Raw genomic sequence first — 26,009 nt, forward strand, 5'->3', positions numbered from 1 at the left:
CCTAGAGCAGTGGAGCATCTAAAGCTCCCTCTGTCTTGCTTTGAAATCTTAACTCTAGCATTTCCAAAAATTATGCTCAAAGTGCAGCATATTTGATACCCTCCACTAATCTGTGTTTATAGAGGTATTCATTCTTCTCAGGTGCTGAACTCATCATCCTCCTTTGTTCTCATCTGCTGATTTTCTTCAGGGTGTATGCTCTAGAGCAGGGGTCCTCAAACTATGGCCCACGGGCCGGATACAGCCCCCAGGGTCCTCAATCCGGCCCGCTGGTATTTACAGAACCCCCCCGTCCCCCCCTCCGCCGGGGGGAAACCAGCCACTTCCTGCCGCTTAATCCACTCGCCGGCTTCCACACCTCCTAAGCACTCGCTGGAACCAAAATACGGTCCGGCCCCTGACACTGCTGAGCTGGAACCAAACTATAGTCTGTCCCCCGACAGTGGCTCAGGGAAAGCGAACCGGCCCCCTGCTTAAAAGGTTTGAGGACTCTTGCTCTAGAGTATGGTGTGTAGTACATGAAGCAGAAGCTTTGTTCATCACCTTTCAAGTGTCTCCGTCAACAGCCTCAAACAACTGCCTCACGCTGTCACTGTGGTGATGCTGAAATCTCCTGAGGGAGAAGGTGGCCTTAGACCCTAGTTGTGAGATCTGCTGTTGCTTGTTCATTTCTGTGAACTACTTATGCTCTTTAGAGTTAATTTTGTGACTGTGGTGTGATCTGACTACTGTTGAAACTCGTTGTGCCTTTGGCTGATGCAGCAGAACTTTGAAGTGTGGAATTAAATGTCTGCAATTTAAAGTGATGGTACCATATCTTGTTTGTTGGTTACAGTGGCTTGAGTTTATGCCGCATAACTTCAGACACTTAACTGACATGTATTAGAAATGTAATCACTTTTTATGCATAAAGTTGACATAAAAGAGGAGACCTTCTGGAAGGCTTTTGTTTGCTCTGTGGGGGAGCTGGTGAGAGGCAATCAATTTAAATGCTTTAGACTATGGCATAATGATACAGATTTTTTAAAAAATTAAGAATTTAGGAGTTTTTAACTGCTCCAGCACTGCGGTGTGCTGCCTTGTTTTTGTCATCTGTTGGTTATGCCTTTTTAACTACAGCTGGAATGCATAATGAGATGGTTCAAGAAGCTGGTCCAATCTGAAAAATCCAAAGAAAACTTGTAGTGCTGTGGTGGGAAAGAGTCTCACAGATGTAGGAAGGTAGGAAGGGGGGGGAACTCTTTAAAATTAGTGCTGCCACTGAAGTATTTTTTTTGTTAAATCATTTAAACATAGGCCATTATTTTATATTAATCTGAACTGTTTCTCTTGTCTTCTATAATCGTGGCTGTAGTCTTAGTCTCTTGTTAGTCTCAGGAAACAACATGTAAATTGTAGGAGTGGTTCTGCTTTGATTTTTTTTGTTTCTATATAAAGCAGATGCTGTGGAGAAACAAAGAAAGTGAAGTTTAGAGGATATAGGGTGTAGGAGACAAGGAAATAAAAGGTTTGGGGGTTTTAGTGTGAAAATTATAAAAAAACAATACCAATTTGGATTTTTTGGGGGGGAGGGAGTTCATCTACCTCTTGCTTAGAGAAAAGCCTTATTTCCACTAAACATTTTGTAAGTAAATATCGTATGGCAATGATTGTGTTTTTTTCTTCAAATTTTACATAGCAAGAATATTTTCAGACCTTTGACACCCAAAATGCTTTGAAGTCTGTGTTGCTTTAGTGGGATGAAGTATTAAATTGATAAGAGGAATGGTAACCTTGGATAGTGACACTTGGTACAGTGCATAGCTGAACTTCTTATCTTAAAGGAACAAAAATCCTGTGTAAGAACTTTGGACTTTTTCTGCAGTTGGAAATTGGTTCTTTAATTTGTTCGTTTAAGAAGATTGAGATTACATTTTTACCTGATTTTCATATTATTGTATATAATGTAACAAAGTGGTAATTAATAAATGGATTTATTTTTTGTATACATACTACAGTACGTAACCTGTACCATAATAGTGCTTGCACATGACTGATACAGATTTTGGTTAGTTTACTTAATTTACCCTGAGGAGTTCCCAAGAGTCTCAGTTACAAGTTCATTGCGCCAGACACTGTACAGGTTTAAAAGATTTAAGAGTATAGACTACATTGAATAGAAAAGACAGAGGTGTGTTACAGGTAATATTTAATATGACTTAAGTATTCATCTTAGCAACTTGTCATAATTTGAGAAAATGCATTTAAGACTTTAGATGTAGGGGCTACTACTTAGGCTGAAGAAATGTTAAAAAATAATTTAAAAATAATGTTAGGGTTTTTTTGCTGCTATATAGTTCTGAGTGGTTTTGGTACTGGATTCATTTCTGCAGTGAAAGTGGGAACTTGGACAGATGATCCTGCTCAAGCTTTCCTGCTTGCCTCTTGCAACTAAAATTTTAGCTCCTTTTCACTGTCTTCAGTTTTGTAACCAGAAGGTGAAGATTTGGTGAGAGTTGTGATGCCTTTGAACCTCTTGTCTTATGTCTGAGGAGGCAAAGAGCAGATCGGAAGATGTCCTTGAAATGGTTCCTTGAATTTTGCTGAATTCCTGAAGCAGACGTGATATTTGGAGACATTTGAGATGTGGACAGAATTGAATTTGCAGTAAGAGGCACATACTAAGTTGCCAAACCTTTTGGAGGACTGGTGAATTGGGTTAGGATGTACAATCAGCTGATCTACAGCTTAAAGAAAAGTGAGCTGAAGGTTCAGCATTATTTTCATTTCCATAGTGGAAAGGGTTGTTTGACTGTTGTGTAAAGATGAAGAGCCTTTTAAATGTGAACTTCTGATTTCAAGTGCACTTCAGTAGCCTTGCCACTTAAGCAGTTCCTGCTGTGTCCGTTTTGCTGGTACAGATGTTTGTGTAATGATACAGTGAATGGATCTGTCAGTTCAGCAATGGCTTCTCTCCCTTGCAGAATTGTTTCTTGACCATATCACTTCCCTGATCTGGCTTGCTGCATGAATGGCTGTGTTAGCACTGTGGAGGAGGCTGGACCTCTTCAGCTGACTATATATGAAACCATTTTTTTTTGTTTTAATCTTTGACATAAGATGAAATCTGATTTGAATAATTTCTTGTTAAATTATCTGTAAAAAGTAGGTAACTTTCAGCAGTCAATTGAATTTAAAAGAAAAAGTGCATCTGTGATGTTAATTGAGATCAAGAACTAATGACATAATAACAAAATCTGATATATAAAATCAGGTCAAATTCTCTTGAACTTTAATCATTAGTTGTGTTTCTAGAAATACCTGTTTTCATAGTACCATAACTTTAGTACCACCTAGTTAGAAAATGTTGTTCTTGTCAGACTTCTTCATGTTAAAGAATATAAATTCAACAATACACTCAATGTACAGAGCTGTACTGGAGGTGGTGTTTTCTCTGTTTGCATAGGAAGGAAAATTTGCAGGTGCAAAAAAAAAAGGGTATTTAATTTGGTGTTAGCCTTTTTTTAACCCCCTTCCCTCAAAAGAAACTTAGGAAAAAAAGCTGAGAGTAGGGAAAGCAATCGGCAGTCAAATAACAACTGCATGCAAAATACTGTGGTTTGGGTTTTTTTTGTTATTTGTTTGTAGGATGGCAGTTATTAGAACAGTAGAACACTCCAGATATGTCTGTTAACGACTCCCTTGTGATATTGGAAGATGCAGTGACTCAGGCTTAGTAAAGTCTTCTGTGACCACTTAGGGAAAATACTTGAAATGAGAAGTGAATGCAGATCTTATCTTGCACTATAACACCCAAAGCATTCTCCTCTCTCAGCTGACAAAGCTCGCTGTGTTCCTTCTGCCATGCTCATCTGTTCTTCACCCATTGTGTGAGAACCAGTTCCTTAATTGTTTGCATTTAAGCTCATACATACTGACTTGCTAAAAAGCTGCACAGACATTTTGATAAAGGCAGCACTCTCTGAGTTGATGGAAACCAGTCACAATCCACTTGGCCAACCTTCATTTGAGAAATCTTTTGATTAAATTTTTCATTGGGCAGGACAAAATTCAGTGATTGGTTGTGCTTTTTTGTCAGGTCCAGTATTATTCTTCAGTTTCTCTGCTTCAGCTGGTTCTGGAACTCTCAGTAGAAACTAATTGTGTCCTGTTTGATTGGTGTAGTAAGGCTTTTTAAAGCCTTAATAAATAATTATATAAATAAATAAATTATGATGGCTTGGTGAGAGCCAGATTTGACTGGTTTTCTCTACAAGTGCAGTGGTGAAAAGACAGCGTTAGAGTTTCCCATGTTCTAGTAGCATGCAAGAATAACTTTTCGTGGGGCAGGTTCTGAAACAGCTTTATAGCAGGGTATAAAGACGATATGTTTACCATTCAGGGTAACCACAACTTTTTGAAGGAAATGAGAAGTGAGTATTATTGCTTGGACAAACTGGTGAACTTTTGAAGTGCTAATGATCTTGGTTTCCATGTCCCACCTAAGACTGGAAACTAGAACTGGCTTCCATTTTCTCAAATGTAGAAGAAATAAGTTAGAGTTGTTGCTCCATTAAACGTAGTCTTAGGTTTGATCCTTAAGTTCATCTACTTGTGGCATAGCTGATTCACCTTTTCTTAAAAGCAGCAAACATGCTGATGTTCCGAAACTGAATACAAGATCAGTTTATTCCCTCCCATTGCTTGTGGGTGCAAGTCATAACTGTGTACCTACAGAAATAAGGATTAGCAACTTGGCTTTGGCAACAGAATAGATACTCAGTACTTGTGGGGTTTTTTGTCTTTATTTCAGAGTAATTCAGATCCTGAGGATCGTTTACTTGCAAATTGTGTCACCGAGTTTTTCATACTCAAATTCTGACTTGGTGGATTTTTTTTGGTTGTGAATGAGCCTGCAACTTTAAGAACATGGAGTGAGGAAGGAACAAAATGGTAATTTTTATTTTGCAGGGGCTGTTTCTAGAAATGACTGTGGAGATGTATGTGTATCTCTTGTTATTTGCATAGCATTTAACAAGTAAGTCTATTTTAATCAGAAGCCTGGACACTATGAAACCCCCACTTGATTGTGTACATTTTTTGATTATGGAAAATGCTATCTTATTGTTTGTCACTTGCCTGTAAATACACTTTCTTTCCTGATAAGCATGCTAGGAAGTGAGAGGTCTTTGACAGATCACTGAAAATATATTGCATTTGACTTCTGCCTGAGACTTCTCTGCGCAGATGGGTCGCAGTAGTCAACCCAAATCTAAAGAAAATTTAATGAGGCAGAAAGACCTCACTTACATCCTACAGAATTAAGTGATGCTGGCTTTATTTGCTCCTTTGTAGGCTTACCATTTGGATTCTAGTTCACTTGGTTTGTGCTGTCCATAGTGATAGACAAGTATACTGGCATTGGTGTTATGGGAGAAGACCTGGACAGCTGTCCTGTATTTGTCCAGTCTCTGATAATCAGGACAGAAAAGTTTTAAAGATTATATGGATTGAAAAAACCTAGCACAATGTTGCAGAAGATTCTTTCACACAGTAATCTTGGTGTGGGAGTACTGATGAACCCTGTTAGTCACCAGTGGTCGGGGGCAATCTCACATATGTGCAGGAACTCTTGAAAGATGCTCAATACTGTTGCCTACCATTTGATAATCTTGCTCACAGTAGGCTCACAATGCAGTAATTCCATATTTTGAGCAACCCCTCTGTTAACAAAGTTCTACAAGGCTGTTTGGATGATTAAAAAGGAGACAAAAATCTACATTGTGGATGTGTTTTAAAAATAAGTTCACATGGAGAAGATAGGTTGAAAGACTGCCTGATAGAACTTTAGATGTTTCACAAATACATCTGAGATACAGATAAGAAGACCTACTGTTCTTCATGGTTTATGTGCAGTGATTTTATAAGTGAGGCTGTTTCTTTATCAGCTGTGCAAGCTTGGTACTAGACTTCTTTGTTCCTACCAGGTGGAAGGCAGCTTTTGATTACTGAGCTATTGGAGAAGAAACAAATGTATAGGGGCAGAGTGAAAGTGCTTAGCCTAGTGAGTGGAGTCACTGTAATGTCTGGCTGGATATGCTTAGATGGCTTTACAGCTACAGGCTATAAATACTTGAGAATCATCAAGCTTTATTGAGAGAGCTGGATGCACAGGTAGTGAGAGTGTAGGTGTAACACTGGAGTGGTGAAAGCTGTGGCTTCATCTTACCTTCTCTTTTAAATAAATGGGCAAGGCTTTGGATGTTGGTGTGGTGCGATGGAAAATGTTGTAAATGTGTGTAATTTGTGGCTGTACCAGAGCACTTTTCTGGAGTAGGACTTTGCACCTTCTGCTGGCAATGGGACTATGGATGTGTACCATCTTGATTGAGTTTTATGCAGTTGTTGGCAGCTGGTGTTTCATTCTCTTGAGTTCCTGCATGTGGAGGAGTATGTACCAGCTGTAAGTGTTTTCTTTAAACACTGAAAGTGTTTTCTTTCAGTAAAATTTTGATATTTAAATTTTTTTTCCTTGTGGATCTACGTAGACTTTGAAGGCCTCATCTGCCTGCATGTATTTTATTAACAAGACTTACACTTGGAATTGTACTCAGTGGTTTTGCTGAAAACACATAGCACTTAGATCTAAGCACTTCACAGCACTGTTAATAAGAAAGATTATTACAACAGTAATTATAATAGTCCTGTATAATATATTAATGAGAGGAAATGTGCTATATGTTTGAAATTATCAGTGATGTAATGGATTGAAGCACCTCCTATGTTACTCCCATTATTAATGAAATGCCCTTTTTTATTTGCTGCTATTGTACTGGTTGTGTTACTTGAGTTAAGCTACTTGTGGCATACTTAAAGCAAGTGTTTTGTGGAAGACAGGAAAACAGCATTTACTCAGGGCACAGATTATTTGAGTTCTCCTGATGAAAACTTCTACTTATTTGCAAGGGTAAAATCCAAGATTTAAATAATAAAAAATAATAATGGAAGAAGAAAAACATTGAGTTAGGTTCTATATCTTCTAGACTAAATCATCCTATATCTTCTAGACTAAATAATAGGTGATTGCATGAGATTAGGGTAAGAATTAGTGCCTTCTGTTGACCTTTACTGAATTTCTGTTCCTAAAATTATTTTACAGCATCTTGTGCTGCTTCTGTTGTGTAATGAAAATGACTCTTTTTTTTTTTTAATAGTGAGGAAGTCTTAAGAATGTTTCACAGCATTGTTAATATGCTTGCAGCTTTCCAGCCTTTGCTAGCATTACATAAAAATTATCATTGCTGATGAAATTTTGGTATACAATGTAGAAGAGACTTCCTGAGACCTTGTTCAGACTATGCAAAATAAACTTTACTAATATCATACTTAAAAGTTAGATTGAAATTCCATGAGACTGACCCTGTCCTGGGAATGGAAGTATTGCTTTCCGGAGAAGACCATTCAAAAGCACATGACTGAGAGGGTGTGCACACAGTCTTCACAGCACCTGAGTGCTGCTGATTGCAGAGCCCCAAACTGCTTATCTCAAGGAGCTGCTTTCTAACATTTGCCAGTTGGAGTAGATGTTCTCCTGTCTTTTAGTTTGATAATTTCCTTCCATCTCTATTAATGTTTTCTTTCCTCCTTGGTCCCATTTTTCACCTTAACAACAAATGGTACAAAAAGGAAGAAAGAAGGCTGCAATAGGTATTCCTGTTTTGAGGGCAGGAGCTTAAAGGTGATGAAGCATCAAAGAGAATAATGGAGAGAAATAATAGTTCTATACAGAAGAAGCCCAAATTAGACAGATTAGCATGGTGTGGCATAAACAGAAATGTTATTCATGTGATATATGTCATCATTAAAATGCAAAAATAGTGGAAGTTCATCAGAAAAGATATTTCTTACAGTGTGCCACTAAAAATATTGGAGTATAAAATTAAACCAGCAGTAAAATTGACCTCCTAGAAAGGGAGAGACAGAACTAGAAGTATTACCAGTTTGAAAGTTTCATTCTGATTCTGGTATGTGTCTTGGTAACATTCTTGTGGACCATCAACTTGCATGAGCTAGGGCTGTGGCACAAAGATGCCTTTGAGTTAGCAGAGAGATTTTGAAGGCATGCATTTCAGTGTTTTTTTTTGTGTGTGTCTTGTGGCCAGCACACAAACAGACTAGAAACTCGGATATAACCAGGGTACCCTTCTTAGAGACCCTCAGGGTAGTCAGAGCCTTCAGTGGAAAACATACATATTAATTAGAAAAATAAACCTTGCAAGGCAGATGGGAAAGAGTACATTGCCTGCACCTCCTCATTTGTATGCCTGTTTTCTTGGGACTCTTCTACCTGAACAAAACTTTTCAGTGTAAACTACACTTCAGCTCTGAGTGGGTTCAGTTAGATGTGGCAAGCACAAGACGTGACCAAATGAGAGAGACTTAATGCAGGCAAATCTTCCAGGAAGTCTCCAATCTGAGGAGTCAAAGTTCTGTTTCCTGGAAATGTGTAAGCATTGTGTTAACATTTGTTTAAAGGAAAAAAAGAATCTCTGGGTGGCTTTATCCAGATTGGTTTCAGTAAGAGAAAACCACAAGGTGTTTCAGAAATGAAATGCTTTTGTAATTAATATGATTATTTAAATAATAACAGAGACAGCCTATATGCATGCACTTGTTCATTATCATACTTTCCTTAATGCATCTAGTGATGTGTCAGGCCATTACAGAGGGAATGACCAGGGTCCCCAGTCAGTTGTGCAGCTGTGGTCCAGTCCTTGAGGATGAGTCATGATTCCATACACTGAATAATAGATTAAAGTACCTAAGAGACCTTCCTGAAATGCATTTCCATAACAGTTGGTTATGTAAATTATAGATGATTGTATGTGGTATTCCAAAATACATGTTCTAGCTGACAAATATTTTCAGTTAAGCTTCAGTCAAGGTAATATGAAAGTCTGAAATGAAGTTGTAGACCGTTTTGCTCAAACAGTTTATTTGTTCTGACTTTCCATCTTTTAAAACAAAGCAAACAGGAAAAAAAACCACCATGAGTTGTCTTCCTGTGTTGGCTTTCACCTAGAGGTGTCACTGGAGCAGTCAGGAACAGAGCATGAAACAGATGTCTTTTAGTGCTGCTGCCAGTTCTTTCAGAAGTTCCTGTAGGTGCTTTTCATTGGCGTATGTTGGTGTGAGCTTGGGTTAGTTGTATCTTGAGTGTTTTCTAATGGAGATCTTTCTCAGAGTGAAATGTGGGCTTCAGGTGTCTTTCCTACAGTAGATACAAATGTGATTTAAGACTGTTTCAGGGTTCTTATTGTTACATCCTTAAACACAGTAGGATGATACTTGATTACTGCTGTTATTAGCCATAGAGAATAGTTGAAGGCTAAAGATTGTTCTCCTTTGTTTTGCAAAATATTGCTTTATTTCTTCAGGGGCACATAAACACTTAGTAAATGGCTGCAGGGAAATTGTACTGCTGAAAATGTGCTCACACTTGTAGTGGGCTACTCTACCAAGAAGGTTGCAAAGTTGCAAGGAGATGCAAGGTGATGTACCAGGAAGTAGGAGACAAATACTAAATGTTAATTGCTATTAAAGCAGTGAAATTGAGCATTGGTGTGACTGGGAGATGTGGTTGCTATACCCTTTTTTCTCTTTTTCTCCCCATTTAGGAGGGCTTTTGAGCTGCTGCTCTGCTGCTGAACAGCATGCAGTCCTTTCGGGAGCAAAGTAGTTACCACGGAAACCAGCAGAGCTACCCGCAGGAAGTGCACGGTTCATCCCGACTGGAAGAGTTCAGCCCCCGCCAGCAGGCCCAGATGTTCCAGAGCTTTGGAGGAGGTGCTGGCAGTGGACGTCGTGGAGCAGCAGGAGCCTCTACAGCAATGCCTGGTGAGAGCTCTGGCCATCAGAGCTACCAAGGTTTCAGAAAAGAAGCAGGAGAGTTTTACTATATGGCTGCCAACAAAGATCCAGTGGCATCAGGAGGGCAGCAGCCACCTCAGCGCAGGCCCTCTGGACCAGTTCAGAGCTATGGGCCCCCTCAAGGGAGTAGCTTTGGGAGTCAGTATGGGAGTGAGGGACATGTGGGCCAGTTTCAAACACAACACTCATCCCTTGGGGGTGTATCCCACTATCAGCAGGATTATACTGGTCCTTTTTCTCCAGGGAGTGCTCAGTATCAGCAGCAGACTTCTAGCCAGCAGCAGCAGGTGCAGCAGCTGAGACAGCAAATCTATCAGTCTCATCAGCCTTTACCCCAAGCTTCCAGCCAGTCTGCTTCTAGCACCTCACATTTGCAGCCAATGCAGCGTCCATCCACCCTGCCTTCCTCTGCTTCTGGGTACCAGTTACGAGTGGGCCAGTTCAGCCAACACTATCAGCCACCTTCGTCGTCCTCCTCCTCCTCTTTTCCTTCCCCACAGCGTTTTGGCCAGTCAGGACAGAATTACGATGGAAGCTACAGCGTGAATTCTGGGTCCCAGTATGAAGGCCATGCTGTGGGTTCCAATGCACAGGCATATGGGACCCAGTCAAACTACAGCTTTCAGAATCAACCAATGAAAAGCTTTGAGCAATCTAAGCTGCCCCAAAGTGGGCAACAGGGGCAGCAGCAACAGCATCCACCTCAGCACGTAATGCAGTATTCAAATGCTGCCACCAAGCTCTCTCTTCAAAGTCAAGTGGGACAGTACAGCCAAACTGAAGTTCCTGTAAGGTCACCAATGCAGTTCCATCAAAACTTCAGTCCAATCTCTAATCCATCTCCTGCTGCATCTGTGGTCCAGTCTCCAAGCTGCAGCTCTACCCCTTCTCCACTCATGCCAGGTGGGGAGAATATCCAGTGTGGGCAAGGCAACATGTCCATGGGTTCTAGAAACCGAATCCTGCAGATGATGCCTCAGCTTAGTCCTACACCATCCATGATGCCAAGCCCCAATGCCCATGCAGGGGGATTCAAGGGGTTTGGGCTGGAAGGACTGCAGGAAAAAAGGCTCACGGATCCAGGGCTCAGCAGCCTGAGTGCCCTAAGTTCTCAAGTGGCCAATCTACCCAACACAGTCCAGCACATGTTGCTCTCGGATGCCTTGGCACCTCAGAAAAAAAGTTCCAAAAGGTCATCATCTTCAAAGAAGGGTGACAGCTGCACCAACTCAGAAGGTTCCCAGGCAGAGGAGCAACTCAAATCTCCTTTGGCAGAGTCCCTTGATGGTGGTTGTTCCAGTAGTTCAGAGGATCATGGGGAGAGGGTAAGACAACTGAGTGGCCAGAGCACTAGCTCAGACACCACTTACAAAGGGGGTAATGTAGAGAGATCCAACTCCTCACCAGCACAAGGCTCTCAGAATGAGCCATCAAAACTCAGCAGCAGCCCTGCAGCTAGGGAAGATGTGGCATCTCCTGATGGGAAGGAGGCTGTAGTGGCTGTGGAAAATGCCCCCAAAGTGAATGAAAAGGCAGTTGGGGTGATTGTCTCCCGGGAAGCCATGGCAGGAAGAGTAGAAAAGTCAGGTGGGCAAGATAAACCTGCACAAGATGATGCTTCCACAGCCAGTCAGGCACCAGCTAGTGCTAGTGCAGCAAAAGAAGTTGGACATGCAGGGACACAGCCAGAAACTCAAGGAGGAAGTAAAGGAAGCAAAAGTGGAGATAACACTAACCATAATGGAGAGGGCAACAGCCAGCCTGCTCATGCAGTTGGGCCAAATTTTCCTACCAGAACAGAACCTTCCAAATCTCCTGGCAGTGTAAGATACAGTTACAAGGATAATATAGCAGCTGGTATACAGAGGAATATTGGTGGCTTTCCACAGTATCCTGGTCAAGAGAAAGGAGATTTTCCAGGGCACAGTGAGCGCAAAGGCCGCAATGAGAAGTTTCCTAGCCTCCTACAGGAGGTCTTACAGGGATACCACCATCACCCAGACAGAAGGTATTCTAGGAATGCACAGGAACATTCTGGGATGGCTGGGAGTTTGGAGGGAGCCATGAGGCCAAATATCTTAATTAGTCAAACCAATGAACTGACCAATAGAAGCTTATTAAATAAAAGCATGGGGTCTCTTCTGGAAGGGCCTCACTGGGGTCCCTGGGATAGGAAGTCTAGCAGTGCAGCTCCTGACATGAAGCAGATAAATCTGGCTGATTACCCTCTTGCCAGGAAGTTTGATATGGAGTCGCAGTCTTCTGCCCATGAAGCAGGGACACTCTCAGAGAGGAGATCAGTAATCTGTGACATATCTCCATTAAGGCAACTTGTCAGAGATCCTGGCCCTCACCCAATGGGCCACATGGGTCCCGAGGCCAGAAGTGGAAGGAGTGAACGTCTTGCCCCTGGCTTGAGTCAGTCAGTAATACTCCCTGGGGGTTTAGTATCCATGGAAACAAAAATGAAAGCTCACAGTGGGCAAATAAAAGAAGAGGATTTTGAACAGGCAAAGAGCTCAGCTAGTCTCAATAATAAAAAAACAGGAGACCATTGTCATCCTGCTGGCATCAAGCATGAATCTTTCAGAGGCAATGCAAGCCCTGGAGCTGCAGTCTCTGATGCTGGTGCAGACTACATTCCCCAGCAGGACAGCAGGTCGACACAGATGAGACGAGCACCTGGCAGAACTGGAAGCAGCAGAGGCAAATCACCTTCTCAATATCACGATCTTGCTGATAAGCTGAAAATGTCACCAGGCAGAAGCAGAGGCCCAGGGGCAGATCTGCATCACATGAATCCACACATGACACTATCTGAAAGAGTTAATAGGGCTTCCTTGCATTCTGCTTACCCTCAAAATTCAGAAGGCCCATCTTTGGCTTCAGCATATCACACAAATGCTAGGTCTCATGCTTATGGTGACCCTAACCAGAGTTTGAATTCCCAGTACCATTATAAGAGGCAGATATACCAGCAACAGCAAGAAGAATACAAGGATTGGGCTGCTCAGGGTGTGATTGCTGCAGCTCAGCACAGGCAAGAAGGAGCAAGGAAGAGCCCAAGACAACAACAATTTCTGGATAGAGTAAGGAGTCCCTTAAAAAATGACAAAGATGGAATGATGTACCTTCAGGGGAGCTCTTATCACGATACTGGAAGTCAGGAAGCTGGGCGCTGCGTTATGGGGAGCGACAGCGCTCAGAGCAAATGCGCCGAACTAAAGCACGGCAACCAGAAGTTGCAGCATCATGAGTCTGGTTGGGACCTCTCTCGACAGACTTCTCCTGCCAAAAGCAGTGGCCCTCTTGGAGCAGCCAACCAAAAAAGATTTTGTCCTCCAGAAAGCGATGGGCATCGCCGAGAGGAATCCACAGATTTGCCCAAGCCCAGTAACACTATGCTCAGGCTCCCTGGCCAGGAAGATCCATCTCCTCAAAATCCATTAATTATGAGGAGGAGAGTCCGTTCTTTCATCTCTCCTATCCCTACCAAAAGACAGCCACAGGATATGAAAAACAGTGGCAGTGAAGATAAAGGGCGATTGATGGCTTCAGCAAAAGAAGGAGTTGATAAAACATACAACTCCTATGCCCATTCATCTCAAAGCCAGGATGTTAGCAAGTCAGTTGCAAAGGGAGATTCCTTCAAGAACCTGCCAAGCCCTGATAGTAGGAATTGTCCTGCTGTTTCCCTCACAAGCCCGGCTAAGACCAAAATACTGCCCCCAAGAAAGGGGCGAGGATTAAAACTGGAAGCTATTGTTCAAAAAATCACATCTCCCAATATTCGGAGAAGTGCTTCCACCAACAGTGCTGAAACTGGTGCAGATACTGTCACTCTTGATGACATCTTGTCTCTTAAGAGTGGACCCGAAGGAGGAAATGCGGCTGGTCATGGACCAGAGGCTGAGAAGAGAAAAGGAGAAATGTCTGATCAAGTGGGACCAGCCAGCCAGGATGCAGCTGGTGAAATAACTCTTCCAAGATCTTCTGAGGAGTGGCAAAGCAATGAGGATGATAAAACCAAAAAAGAGGTCCCTGAAACTGCCAGTGTTGGTAAAGAAGGAACAGGATCCAGTGCAGCACCACCACCTTCTCAGAAATCAGGAGGTCAGGGAAGGTCTGATGGATCTGTAAGCGGAGCTGCATCTCTAACCTTTTCGGACTCAAAAACAGTTTCTCCTTCCAGTGTGTTTACTTCTGAACCAAATCCAAAGTCTGAGGAAAAAGATGGAGATGTAACAAATATTTCACCCAAGCCAGACGGCTTCCCTCCAAAAGGATATTTTCCCTCTGGAAAGAAAAAGGGGAGGCCAATTGGAAGTGTGAACAAGCAGAAGAAGCAGCAACAGCAGCAGCAGCAACAGCAGCAACTGCCACCACCACCACCACCCCCACCAGTACCATCACAGCCTTCAGAAGGGGTAGGTGGTGGTGAGCCAAAGCCGAAGAGGCAAAGGAGAGAGAGGAGAAAACCTGCAGCACAGCCACGGAAGCGGAAGCCTAGAAGGGCTGCTCCAATTGTGGAACCTCAAGAACCAGAGATCAAGCTTAAATACGCCACTCAGTCTGTAGATAAAACTGACTCCAAGAATAAGTCCTTTTTCCCTTATATTCATGTGGTAAACAAGTGTGAATTAGGCGCAGTGTGCACAATCATTAATGCGGAGGAAGAGGAGCAGAACAAACTGGTGAGGGGTCGGAAAGGACAGAGGTCTTCAACACCCCCTCCTAGCAATGCAGAAAGCAAAGCGCTGCCCACTTCAACTTTCATGCTGCAGGGCCCTGTAGTAACAGAGTCTTCTGTCTTAGGGCATCTGGTTTGCTGCCTGTGTGGCAAATGGGCCAGCTATCGTAACATGGGTGACCTCTTTGGTCCTTTCTACCCCCAGGATTATGCAGCCACCTTACCCAAGAACCCACCTCCAAAGAGGGCCACAGAAGTGCAGAGTAAGGTCAAGGTACGGCACAAAAGTGCTTCTAATGGTTCCAAGACGGATACGGAAGAGGAGGAGGAACAGCAACAGCAGAAGGAACAAAGAAGCCTAGCTGCTCATCCCCGCTTTAAGAGGCGGCACCGCTCTGAGGACTGTAGTGGAGCCTCTCGGTCACTTTCAAGGGGAGCTTCTTGTAAAAAAGCAACCACTGATGGTGGCAGTGGTGGTGAAAAGACTCCTTTGGACTCAAAACCCTCTATGCCCACTTCAGAAGGTGGCACTGAGCTGGAGTTACAAATTCCTGAACTACCTCTTGACAGCAATGAATTTTGGGTCCATGAGGGTTGTATTCTCTGGGCCAATGGGATCTACCTGGTCTGTGGCAGGCTCTATGGGCTGCAGGAAGCTGTGGAGATTGCGAAAGAGATGGTGAGTACCTAACCTTGCTATCCAGAATTTCATTTGCAATATGTATGCCATTTGGAATGCCATTTCACCCTTGATTTGTCTTAAGCCATCACTTTTCATCTTACATCTCTAGTGGTGGCTTTTTGATGACTTTGTTTAGATCTCTGCCACACTTGATCAGGCATAAAAAAAGGCTGGATACTCATTACTTGCTAAAAGTTCTGGATGTCCAATGCCTTTCTCATGACTACAGTGATCTTTTTCTCTCCTCTCTATCCTTTTAAATATTTCCGGGGTTTAGGGCTCTTCTTGGAATCTTAAAATGAAAGGACAAGTGGCAACAGCCACAAATTGCAGCTAAGAGATTCTAGTTCAGTATCATAAAAAAAACATTCACAGCAAGGATGGTCAAACAGGAGATGGAGGAAGGAGGAATGACAGAAGCTGTGGAGTAGCAATTCTTGGAGATGCACAGATGGGACTCTGAAGTTAGATACAGCTTCAAAGTTGGCTTTGCTTTCAGCAGGAATCCATTCTACCCTAAGTTATTCTGTGACATATTACAGACTGTAGGACAATTTGCAGTGCTTATCAAATAAGGTAGAATCACACAGAGGTCGGTATGGTTTAAGTGAAATTAGAATTGGTCAGTTCAATGTTAATTATATCACAGACCGTACTGACTTCGAAGAAAGTGCAACTATACAGTGAGTGAGAAGAAATATGCAAGATCAAAGCACAGGGACAAAGGGAGAACTGTATTCACAACCACCTGGATGTGGATGGAGATATTCAATCTTCTTGATTCTCAAGACAGAAGCTGACATTTTAAAACCATAGTTGTATGGGTTTTGATATCATCAGTATGTTGCATCCCTTTATTTATGGTTACATTATGCTTCTTGTCCTAGACCAGACCATGAGAGAGGCACTAGACTACATTTTCCTGTTGCTTTCAGATTCTTTCTTTTCTAGAGAGAATGAGAATCCCATTTTTATCTTCTCTTTGCTCTGTATTATTATATACAGTGCACTCATTTCCTCCCCATGAGCTTTTCTCTTCAGATTTGATTCCTGGCTTGTTCTGCATTTTCACTCACTGTTCTTTGACAGTAATTACATGCTTCTTTGCCCTAACTTGATTTGGCCTGCATTCTTGTTTCTAGCCTCTCATTAAACAAAGTCAGTTAATTTCATTTGGTTTTCATCGAGCCGTGCCTGCATGCTTGTTCTGATGCAACTGCTGAATTTCTCTTATCTGATAATTGCAAGCTTTCTTTCAGGATCTCCACCATCATTCTACTCACAGTGTGGCCATGCTTTCGTGTGTGGTGTTCACCAGTATTTTGAATTTTGATTGCCGATTTATTCCTTTTGCCTGTTTTCAGGGTGTGTCTTTCATATGATCCTTATTCTTCCAGTAGCAAATGTCTTCTCTGCATGTTCTTGAACTGCTTGAGTTGTGCTCCAGCATTCCTTTTTGTATTCATGTACCTACAGCAGGGGTATGCCCAGCAGAAAAACACTACACTGATAGGAGCACATGTTTTTGAGTTTTGCTCGTTGTTTGTCACCAAGGTCTTTCTCTGCATTGGATCTTGATGACTTTATGACTGATTACTCTTCCCTTTTTTTCACTTTCTTCCAGCTGTTATGATCACCTTCTTTTCATAAATAGAATTTATCTATTTTTTTCCTCAACCCTTTCATCCACATTTACAGCCTCGTATGAGAACATCTGCTTACCTCCCTTAAACCTCGTGTCTGTCCTTTCCCACTGCCTCTTTTCACTTGGCTCGACTTCTAGCTTTTCTTTTCCCTTATGGTAGCTGTAGACATGAGTGTTTACTGGGGTTTGTTGTTCTTTTTTTAAAGAAGCATACAAAATGTCTGTGACCTCTCTTGCTTTTGCAACTGCCTCTTGATTTTCTTTTTCCATCTTTTTTTTAATCTCAAAATTCTTTGAATGCATTGCCTGCTGCTCTTGTCCTCCACTATGGCTTCAATTGTGCTCTACAATTGTAATCAGTGTTTACAGTTATCTCTTCCTAGTTAAGGTTCAGACCCAGTACTCTCTTTTCCTTTCCCTGTCAGCTACATTTGTCACTACCAGCTGTGCTGCTCTTGAAGTCTCGTTCCACCTTCTCTTCCCATCTGTGTCCTTTTTTTGATTACTTCCTTTCTTCACACTTTTTTTTTTGGCAGAGGCTATTGTTTGTTACTCCCAGCTTTTTGTGTGTGGTTCACTGAAGTTCTGCTTGTACTTTCATTCCCTTTACCCTGGAATATGTTGCCTTTGGGGAGCTTTTGGTAATTTAATTCACCTTTTTTTCCAGAGCCTTGTAGAGCTTGCTTTCTGCTCCAAGTTCATGTTCTTCTACCACAAATTTAAATTATTCTTGAATTCATGTCAGGTTCTCAGATTCTTACTTCAAAATGTAGCTTTTAATTTAAATTATCCTTAATCTGTAATCTGCCATCATGTCCTGATTTTTCTGTCACTCAGATTCACAGTCTTGCTTGATTTTCAGATTATTTCTCCTTAATCCTTCCTATTTAAGGCTGTAAGAAATACTGCTTACTTTCTGTGTGTGAGAAGTAATACACAGCTTTTGAGTGCTCTCCGCTGTTCACTCTGGGTCCATATTTAATCTGGTTGTAAAATTCAACTTCCAAAGGCAGAGAGCATTTTCTTGTCTATGCTTAGTTTTGTTATGCCTCAAACACAGTAACAGGTGGCCTGGCTTAGTATTGGCTGCTTCTGCATGACATCCATAAGAGTAATCCATCTTTTTCATTCACCTGTCACAGATAACAGCATAGATTCTCTCCTAGCATTACTTTTCCTTCACCTTGTAATCCTGTGGTAGCAAATTGTAGTGCTGTATTCTTCTCTGGAAGCAGAATATCCTCTTCCCCTCAACTCGGAGCGGGTTACATGTAACACAAAGAGGGCAGTCAGGGTATTCAGAGGTGTACCTGCCAGAAGCCATCCCCAGGCAGTGGAAAGGCTCTGTTGAACTAGACTTTTTTGCCCTAGTGCCTGAGGAAAGCCTTCTGGCTCAGCCAGCCAATTTCCTGCTTGTCGCGTACACTTAGTCTTTATCTCTTCCTTGCTTTGCAAGTGCCTTTTCTTTTTCTTCTCTCTAATGTGCAGTTTGTCTGTGTTAGTGTCCTGGAAAAGCAGATGTGCAAACCATATAGCTACTCGCTAGCAGGAGTGAATAGACAGATGTGTGTACAGGCATACAGGAACCTAGGTCTTCAGTTTGGTCTAGGGTAAGGAAAGACGTTAGCTTATGGCATATGAAGGGTCATGAGCCTGGATGTGAATAATTCATGTATGTAACACATTCTGTTCAAATGAAATACTGCCATAATTCAAAATCTACTTAAACTGCTCATAATGCCCACAAAGGGCAAATGTGCACTAAATTTTAACTGAATCCATACCACTGACTTGAAATATTTCCTTTAGAGATCTGCTTCTGTTGTTGCTTAGGCAGCATCCTAGTACAGAAATAAGAAACTTGTAGTCATAAAGACCATAAACCATTGAACTGTGATGTACAGGTAACCTGAGTAACCTGCCCTGCATTTCTTCTTGCACAAACTCACCTGTTTGAGTGTTTTTGTCGCATGGATTTTTTTTTCCCTTTCAAACAGTTCTGCTTCTTTGCCCTCTAGAATCGAGAGGGAATTTGAAGTATTTTTCTCGCCATAAGTTTTCAGTTACTTTATATGAATAAATGTTTATGTCTTACTGCATTTTTTTTAAGAACAGTGCCATAGTCAGTCTCAAGGAAAACTCTAGAAGATTATGTGACTGTATTATCTTATAAGCAGGAATCCATCTGTTTTCTGAAATGCTGGAATCCGCTCTCCTTGAAGTCAAAAAGGCAGCTCCAGACACTCTTAGAAGACTTCTTGGTTCTGAAAACACAAATAGCTTCAGGCTAATTAGGCTGTTTTGGATGCAGAATGGCTTCATCTTCCTTGTTTTGAGGTTCAAATTGGATACCTCAGCAGGTGGTCCTACCTGCTAAGTAGTCTTTCTGTCTTGGATAGCTTTGTAAACCACAGTAAGGGCCCTGACTGGCTTCCTTGAGGGTGACTTTTTTCTTTCTAAGGCTAATGAAATCTTGAACTGAAAAAATGCCATCTCCCTAGTGCTCAGTGATCCTGTTGCCTATGCATGCTTTCGTTCAAGTACTGGAGGTGGCCAGACACACAGTTTTCAGCTAGGTAAAACTGCTTCTAAGTGTTTTGGGGTAAATTTTTTGTCTTACAATACTAGGAGATTTCTGCTACTGGTTCTAAAATCCATATTCTTCCTCCTGAAAATTTTTGGTCTTTCTTAATACAATCATGTCAACCATTTATTTGCATTTACAGACTTGCAAAACTAACAGTTGCTTGTGGTTCGGTATAAATACCTTTTAAGGAAACCTTTTCTTACCTTGTTTATCTTCTCTTTGTTTTCCTATTCATAGGAAAATTTTCATGCAAGATGAAATCTTGGCTACCTTTGAAACTGGCAGAATTATAAAGTCACTTTGGTAGTCGTCAGCAGATTTAATGTTCAGAAGAATCAATGGTCTTTTGTTCTCAGTGTTAGATTTAAGCAACTGTAAGTGAAGAGAACAATGCAGAGAAAATTCTTTGTGCAGAGAAGATAGTTTTACTACTGTTTTCTAAAAGTCTGTTCACTGGGAGGTGTTATTCTGTTCTCTGAAACTTTTTTATAAAACTGTTTTTTTCCTGTGGAAGAGGCTCTGGCCTAGCACAGGTGTTATTTGCAGCCTTTTTGGGTTGTCTTTTCATTCTTCCTCATCCTTTTCAGAACTGAGGAAGGTAAATCTAGCTTTTGTTTCTGCTGATAGTGCTCTATGGAAGGAAAACTTGTTTATCCCCCTTTTAAATATCTCTTTTAAAAGGTCTAAAGAATTTAATGTTTTCCTCATAAGTCTTTGCTTCATTTCCCACTTAAGAAGTATTTAACTCCTTATACATGGAAAGAGTCCTTTCAACGCACTTTGTGTGTTGCTTCTTAATGAAATTAAAGGATCGTCTTGGCTTTCAGTCAGAATTTCAGAGTAGCAAGTGGTGAAATCCGCCTGTGATCTACAGTAACAGAAACAAGGGGACACAGTTTCAAGTCGTGCCTGGGGAGGTATAGGCTGGATGTTAGGAGGAAGTTCTTGCCAGAGAGAGTGATTGGCATTGGAATGGGCTGCCCAGGGAGGTGAAGTCACCATCCCTGGAGGTGTTCAAGAAAAGCCTGGATGAATGATTCTATGATTCTATGAGGCACTTAGTGCCATGGTCTAGTTGATTGGACAGGGCTGGGTGATAGGTCGGACTGGATGATATTGGAGGTCTCTTCCAGCCTGGTTGGTTCTATGATTGTATAACAGAAGGTGATTCTGGGCTTTCTCTCACCAATCTGGGTCTGTCCAACTGCATGGATTCTTTTAAAGCCTGTTGCTTACCCACAGAGGAGAAATCTATGTGCATTAGGATAGGTAGAACAAGCCTGTTAAGAAGATCAATCTGACTTTGGAGGAAGTTCTGAAATCTGCATATGTGCTCACAGAAGTTCAGAACTTAAATGCTTGTCTCTCTCTTTGCAAATGGATGCTTCAGTATTTGAAGTTCTCATTACTGTTGAGCAATGGCTCGTTTAGAGTGTGCCTTTGTTACTTTGTAGGGCTGGGGATAGGTTTGTTGACGCTATCCTGTTTTCATGGTTCTACCTAAAGTTGTTTTTGACTACTTAAGACTCCTGCTGGTTGATCTCTCACAGTGTCATATCTGTGAAAATCTGTACCACAGAGGAAATAAGGATTGCCTATCTCTCTCTTTTTTTTACTCTGTTGCTTTCATAGAAACATTTTCCTTTGTTTACTGATCTGGACCCAAGTTGTAAATTGGCTAGAGAAATGTGTCTTGAGAGAAGCTATTTGCATCCTCTGATTTGGGAAATCAAAGCCTAACAAAAATGTTCCTCACACTGTAGATAATTGCTTTTAAAAGGTTGGTAACTGTGTGGCTAATCAAATGCCTAAGCTGAGGTATCAGTGTGAACTGAAAAACTCATAGGAGGTTATAGCTACCTCTGGCAAAACAAAGCAAAGCAGTTTATAGCCCAAGAAACCCAAGCAGTGTAGGGCCATGAATCTAAAGGTGTGGGTTTATTCAGCATGTCTGCTGTGGCTCAGGTATGCTTTATCTCTAAGCCAGGCTAGGATAGTTTCAGTCAAGAGGGGTGGTTCTACTTTAGCCTCTTTGCAAGCTGTTTATTCCCACTGTTTCTCTTGTGCTAGCTTTACCAACTGTGCATTTTGCACAGTGGGTTGATTTTTCAGCTAGCTAATCCATCAGAAGACTTGCTTGAAGTGGGGTGTCTTTGTTTCCAGATCAGCCATCTGAATCCACTTACTCTTTGAACCGCATTTGCTGCATCTGACAGGTAGAGCCCTTTCCACTGGTAATTAAAACCATTAGATCAAGTTAGTCATATCACAAAAACTCTGCACATCTACCACTTGAAATGTTTTAGGCCCACAGTGCTGCTCTTTCTAAGTGTTGGGAGATGAATGCTGACCTTTTAGTCATTATCCTTGTTTTCAGAAAAGAAAAATGTGCAGAACATGACTTTTTTTTTTGTCTACAAAAGCCCCTTAAGTGAAGTTCTGCATCAGGTCAGAGTTCAGCTGAAATAATAATCTGCTGCTTCAAAGACCACATGCCTGACAAACACAGGAAAGAAAACTTGTATTTCTTAGACGTGCAGTAGTGGGGATGAATTTCCAGAGGAGGAAGAAATGGCACTGGAGCTTGTTAATTTTTCACTGTGGTGAAAGGAAAACCAGTAAAGAATCTAAAACCTGCCTATTAGCAGTGGTTATAAAAGAGGTATATTGAGAACAGTGCTTATTTTTGTCTCTGACAACAGCTTTTAGTATGCTTTAACCCCTCAAGTGAGCACCACCACAAAAACTTGAGGTATCTTCTACAATTATGTTTAAAATGGTTGTGTCCAAACACCTAGTTGTCCGAGCTGGATGTGTGCTCTTTTCTTGAAGGCAGGACTGTCCTTAGAATTAGTTGGATATTCATTTTCTTTCATCAGGAAATGGCAGCATCTTTATTATTCTTCCACAGTATTACAAAAATAAGCATGAAATTTTGGGTGGAGAAGGAATTCTGAAAGACAGGCTGAATAATGAACTTCAAATTCTGTTTTCTCAGTAAGGCATTGCCATCTGCTGTGCTACTGAAACTCTCTGTTGTCATGACTCCTGGTCTGTAAGAGTGTGCCACCACAGAGATGAGAACCTGGTAGGAGCCCCTGTTGTATCTCAGTTCATTGCCTTCCTCTGGTAGGGACCTGGAGGTGTGATTGACCAGTGCTACAGCTCATTGTAGCTCACAGCAGTTCTTTATATTGGTATCACAATCTTCAAATGCTGAAGAGGTGAGCAAGCAGTATCCAGATACACGTTTCTGATGAGTATTTCAGTATCTGGAGTGACTGGCAGCATTAATTACATCTGTGAAATGAAGCTGGCTTTCCTTGGCTTTGTTGTGAGCAGAAATCAGGTGGAAGTCACGCAAAATATTGGTGGTCATGGAGTGCAAATCACTGACTAACAGAATGCATCAGGTTGGAAGGGACTCCATACAGTGATAAAGGACATCTCCAACTAGATGAGGGTGCTCAGGAGGCCCCATCCAGTTTGACCTTGAATGCCTCCAGGAATGGGGCCTCAAGATGACAGGGAGTACAGTTAGTTTGAGATCTCAAAGATGTTACTGGGAAAAGAGGAAAGACTTCTCCAGTATCAGTCTCCTGCTATGGGGCCAGAGAAAAGACAAAGGGTAGGCAGGGAAGTAATTTTTGTGCATTTTTACTAGCAAATTCCTTTGTCATTAGCTTATCCTGAAGTATGGACATTATGTCTGTGCTTCGACATGGTTTGATATTTTCCTGTTTGTCTAGCATGTGGAGGGAGGAAAGCAGAAAATAGATTTACTAACAATAGTGTGTTGGGAAAGAATAGGATGTTTAACCACTTTAGTTACAGCCAGGAGCACTGGAAAGTTGCATGTAAAAAGGGGCTCACTCATTCCACAGTTGTGGCCTTTCTATAAAGCATCAGAGATCCTCGAAATCTATGCACAATTTTAGTTTTAAAATGCATTTAAGGAATTTTAATTTCTAAGAAGCTCTTCCAGATGTGAATAGCACCTTCTCTGCACAGGAGATTTCTAAACAGAGCTTTAGAACTTTTGGGCTATCCACAAGCTCACACAATCCTTTTTGTAAGGATTTTGTTGCCTGTTGCTGTAGTGATGCCAAACTCTTGCTAAATTCTCAGTAGCTGGTGAATGCAATCCATTTATGTGTCATTTTAGCTTGAATCTTTTTAAGCTGTGCTGGCAAAAAGGTTGGATTGTTGTGCTGTTTAAATTTTGCTAACTTAAACTGGAACAACTTCTTTTAATTTAGACTAATTCTAGATGGTATTTAGTTAAGCTCTGTCCCCTTAAGTTCATTAGAAGAATGCTACTAACAAGTGTTGAAGGGATACTCAAGAATTTCAGAAGTTTATTGTGCTCCACACCTCTGAATTTATAATGCTCTGTATTTGCATGTCTGCTTAGTTGTAGCCCAACTGTAAAATATTTCCCGTGATTAGGTAAAAAAGAACCTTCTTACCAAACTGAGCAAGCAAAGAATTGAGAAGGAGTAGGAATTCCCTGCTTTGTTATATTATATTGCATGGATTATTAGAATTCTATCTTTTGTAAGACTTTCTAAATTAAAAAAAAATAGTTTCCCTATCTTATTTTAAAAATAAATGTTTTCCTCAATCCTTTGATCACTGAATAAGCAAAAATAATACTTCAGCTATAGTAATGTTCCACCATTCATAACTAAAGGAAAAGCTCTTCAAACACCACAGTGCAAGTCAAGTTGATAAAAGCTATATGTAAGTGTAGGGATTTGTGCCCATAGCCAGACTGGGGTGTAGGAATGGTGCAGGCAAAACTGAGACACTTACTGGTGGTGATGTGCTGGTCTAGTAAAAGAGAATAGAAAGCAGGTTTTAAACTTTTTTTTTTCTTTTCAAAAGTAAAATTTCATTTGCTGCCCATTATAAGCCTATTACATAACCTCCATATCTTTTTTTAATTAGAGAAATATGTTCTGAAAGAGGTTAGATTAATTCCCTAGATTTAGAAAGATGAATAAAAATAAAACTGAAGTATGATGAGTTATTCTTGTAATAATTTTAGAAACTACAGCAAAATTAAAACTCAGCTTTTTTGCCTTGAAAACTGTTACTCTGAAGAGGCAAGAGCTGGATAAAAGAGGTTCTGTCTGTGCTGCACGGTGTGCCTGAGATTATGGAAGAAGCTGAGAAGGAAATTTGGGTTCTCTGAATCTTAAAACCATGCTTTTTGAGCTAGTCTAAACTATGCTACTCTTAGACTGTTGTGTTCTGGGTAGTTTTTCTTTCTTTCTTGGCAGAGGAAATATTTTTCAAACGATTTCATGCACTTAGCTGGACTCTGTGTGAAGTACAGGATAATCTTCATGGCTAGAGCACTTTGGAAAAAAGTTATTAATGAACCTTCATTGTTACGGATTGGATCTCAGCCAGCTGCTTCCTGATTAAAGTTTAATTGCATGATGATTAGTTTTCATTAGTAAGCAATTAGCATTTAACAGCAGTCTTGTATTGCTAAAGCTAGGAGTGAGCATAAGTGGCCTGAGCCATGTTGAGAAGGTATATAGCTGGAGATGTGGGCACAAAATTGTTTGGGGAATATGGGGATGGGAATTCTGATGTAAGTTGCCCTCAGCAGCTTGTTCCTGCTGCAGTGTTGAGCTAGGGAGGAGGGTCGGGGTGGGAAATGGAGCAAATGGCTGAAACAATACAGCTTGAACATAGGGCGCAGAGGCTGGCTGTAGATTAGCCCCTCGTGTAGGGAGCTATCAAAAACAATCATTTCCCTCTAAGGGCCATTGGAAATTCCACATTGCTGGCACCATAATGCTGTTTTTTGTAGTCCTATCTCACTACTTGCCACAACTAATTTTTTTTTTTTTTTAGACTCCCTCCCTCAACTTGATGAAATTCCCTTTTCTGCTATGATAGTGTCCTTGATTGCTTTGTGCCACAGTGGGGTAAATTAGGGGAAAGACAAGTGCAGGGCAAGGGCTAGGGGAAGAGAAATAGATGAGGTAGCAAGTGGAAAAAGATGAAGGTAGAGGGAACTAGGAATATAGCAAAAGGTCAAGGCTTCTTTGCTGTTAAAGGTACAAAGGAGTGAAGAGTGTCCCTTGTAAACCACTTCTGCTCCACTGAGGAGTCTGTTGTGAAGATGAAATATGGTGGTAATTTCATCTAGGCTAAGTTTTGGTTGTTAGAAGCCATTCTTCTCCCCTACACCTCCCCTTCTGCCAGTGTTACTGCTGTCTGGGTGAACCAAGTCAGGGAGCTGATCTGGCCAGCAAATTCTCCCTGCTTTGCCCCTCATCCTGTCCTCTTCATTTTATCAAACTAAATTTTTGGCTGGACCAGCTTTCTTGATTCTTAGTGTCAGTACTGACAGGAGGAGAAATGCCCCGGGTAGGAATGGAGGAGGGCAGCAGGTTGTGCAAGTACAAACTGATGTCTTAAAATAGTCTGGAGGCGAGTGGGCTGATCAGGATCATGACTTCAGATGGTAAACTTT

The 26,009-nt window shown here is 41.4% G+C and overlaps 1 protein-coding gene across 6 annotated transcripts in view; it reads left to right on the forward strand.

Moving 5' to 3' along the window:
* Nucleotides 1-26,009, forward strand: part of TCF20 (transcription factor 20) — a 133,633-nt gene that overhangs the window by 77,706 nt on the left and 29,918 nt on the right. For all 6 annotated transcript variants that reach the window (XM_064155111.1, XM_064155114.1, XM_064155115.1 and 3 more), the window contains one exon: nucleotides 9,657-15,278. In XM_064155111.1, the coding sequence (XP_064011181.1) occupies nucleotides 9,693-15,278 (5,586 nt within the window). In that variant the 5' untranslated portion in view covers nucleotides 9,657-9,692. The remainder of the gene's footprint in view (nucleotides 1-9,656; nucleotides 15,279-26,009) is intronic.

Source organism: Pogoniulus pusillus, chromosome 15 (genome assembly GCF_015220805.1).
Source record: "Pogoniulus pusillus isolate bPogPus1 chromosome 15, bPogPus1.pri, whole genome shotgun sequence".
Classification (NCBI taxonomy): Eukaryota; Metazoa; Chordata; class Aves; order Piciformes; family Lybiidae; genus Pogoniulus; species Pogoniulus pusillus.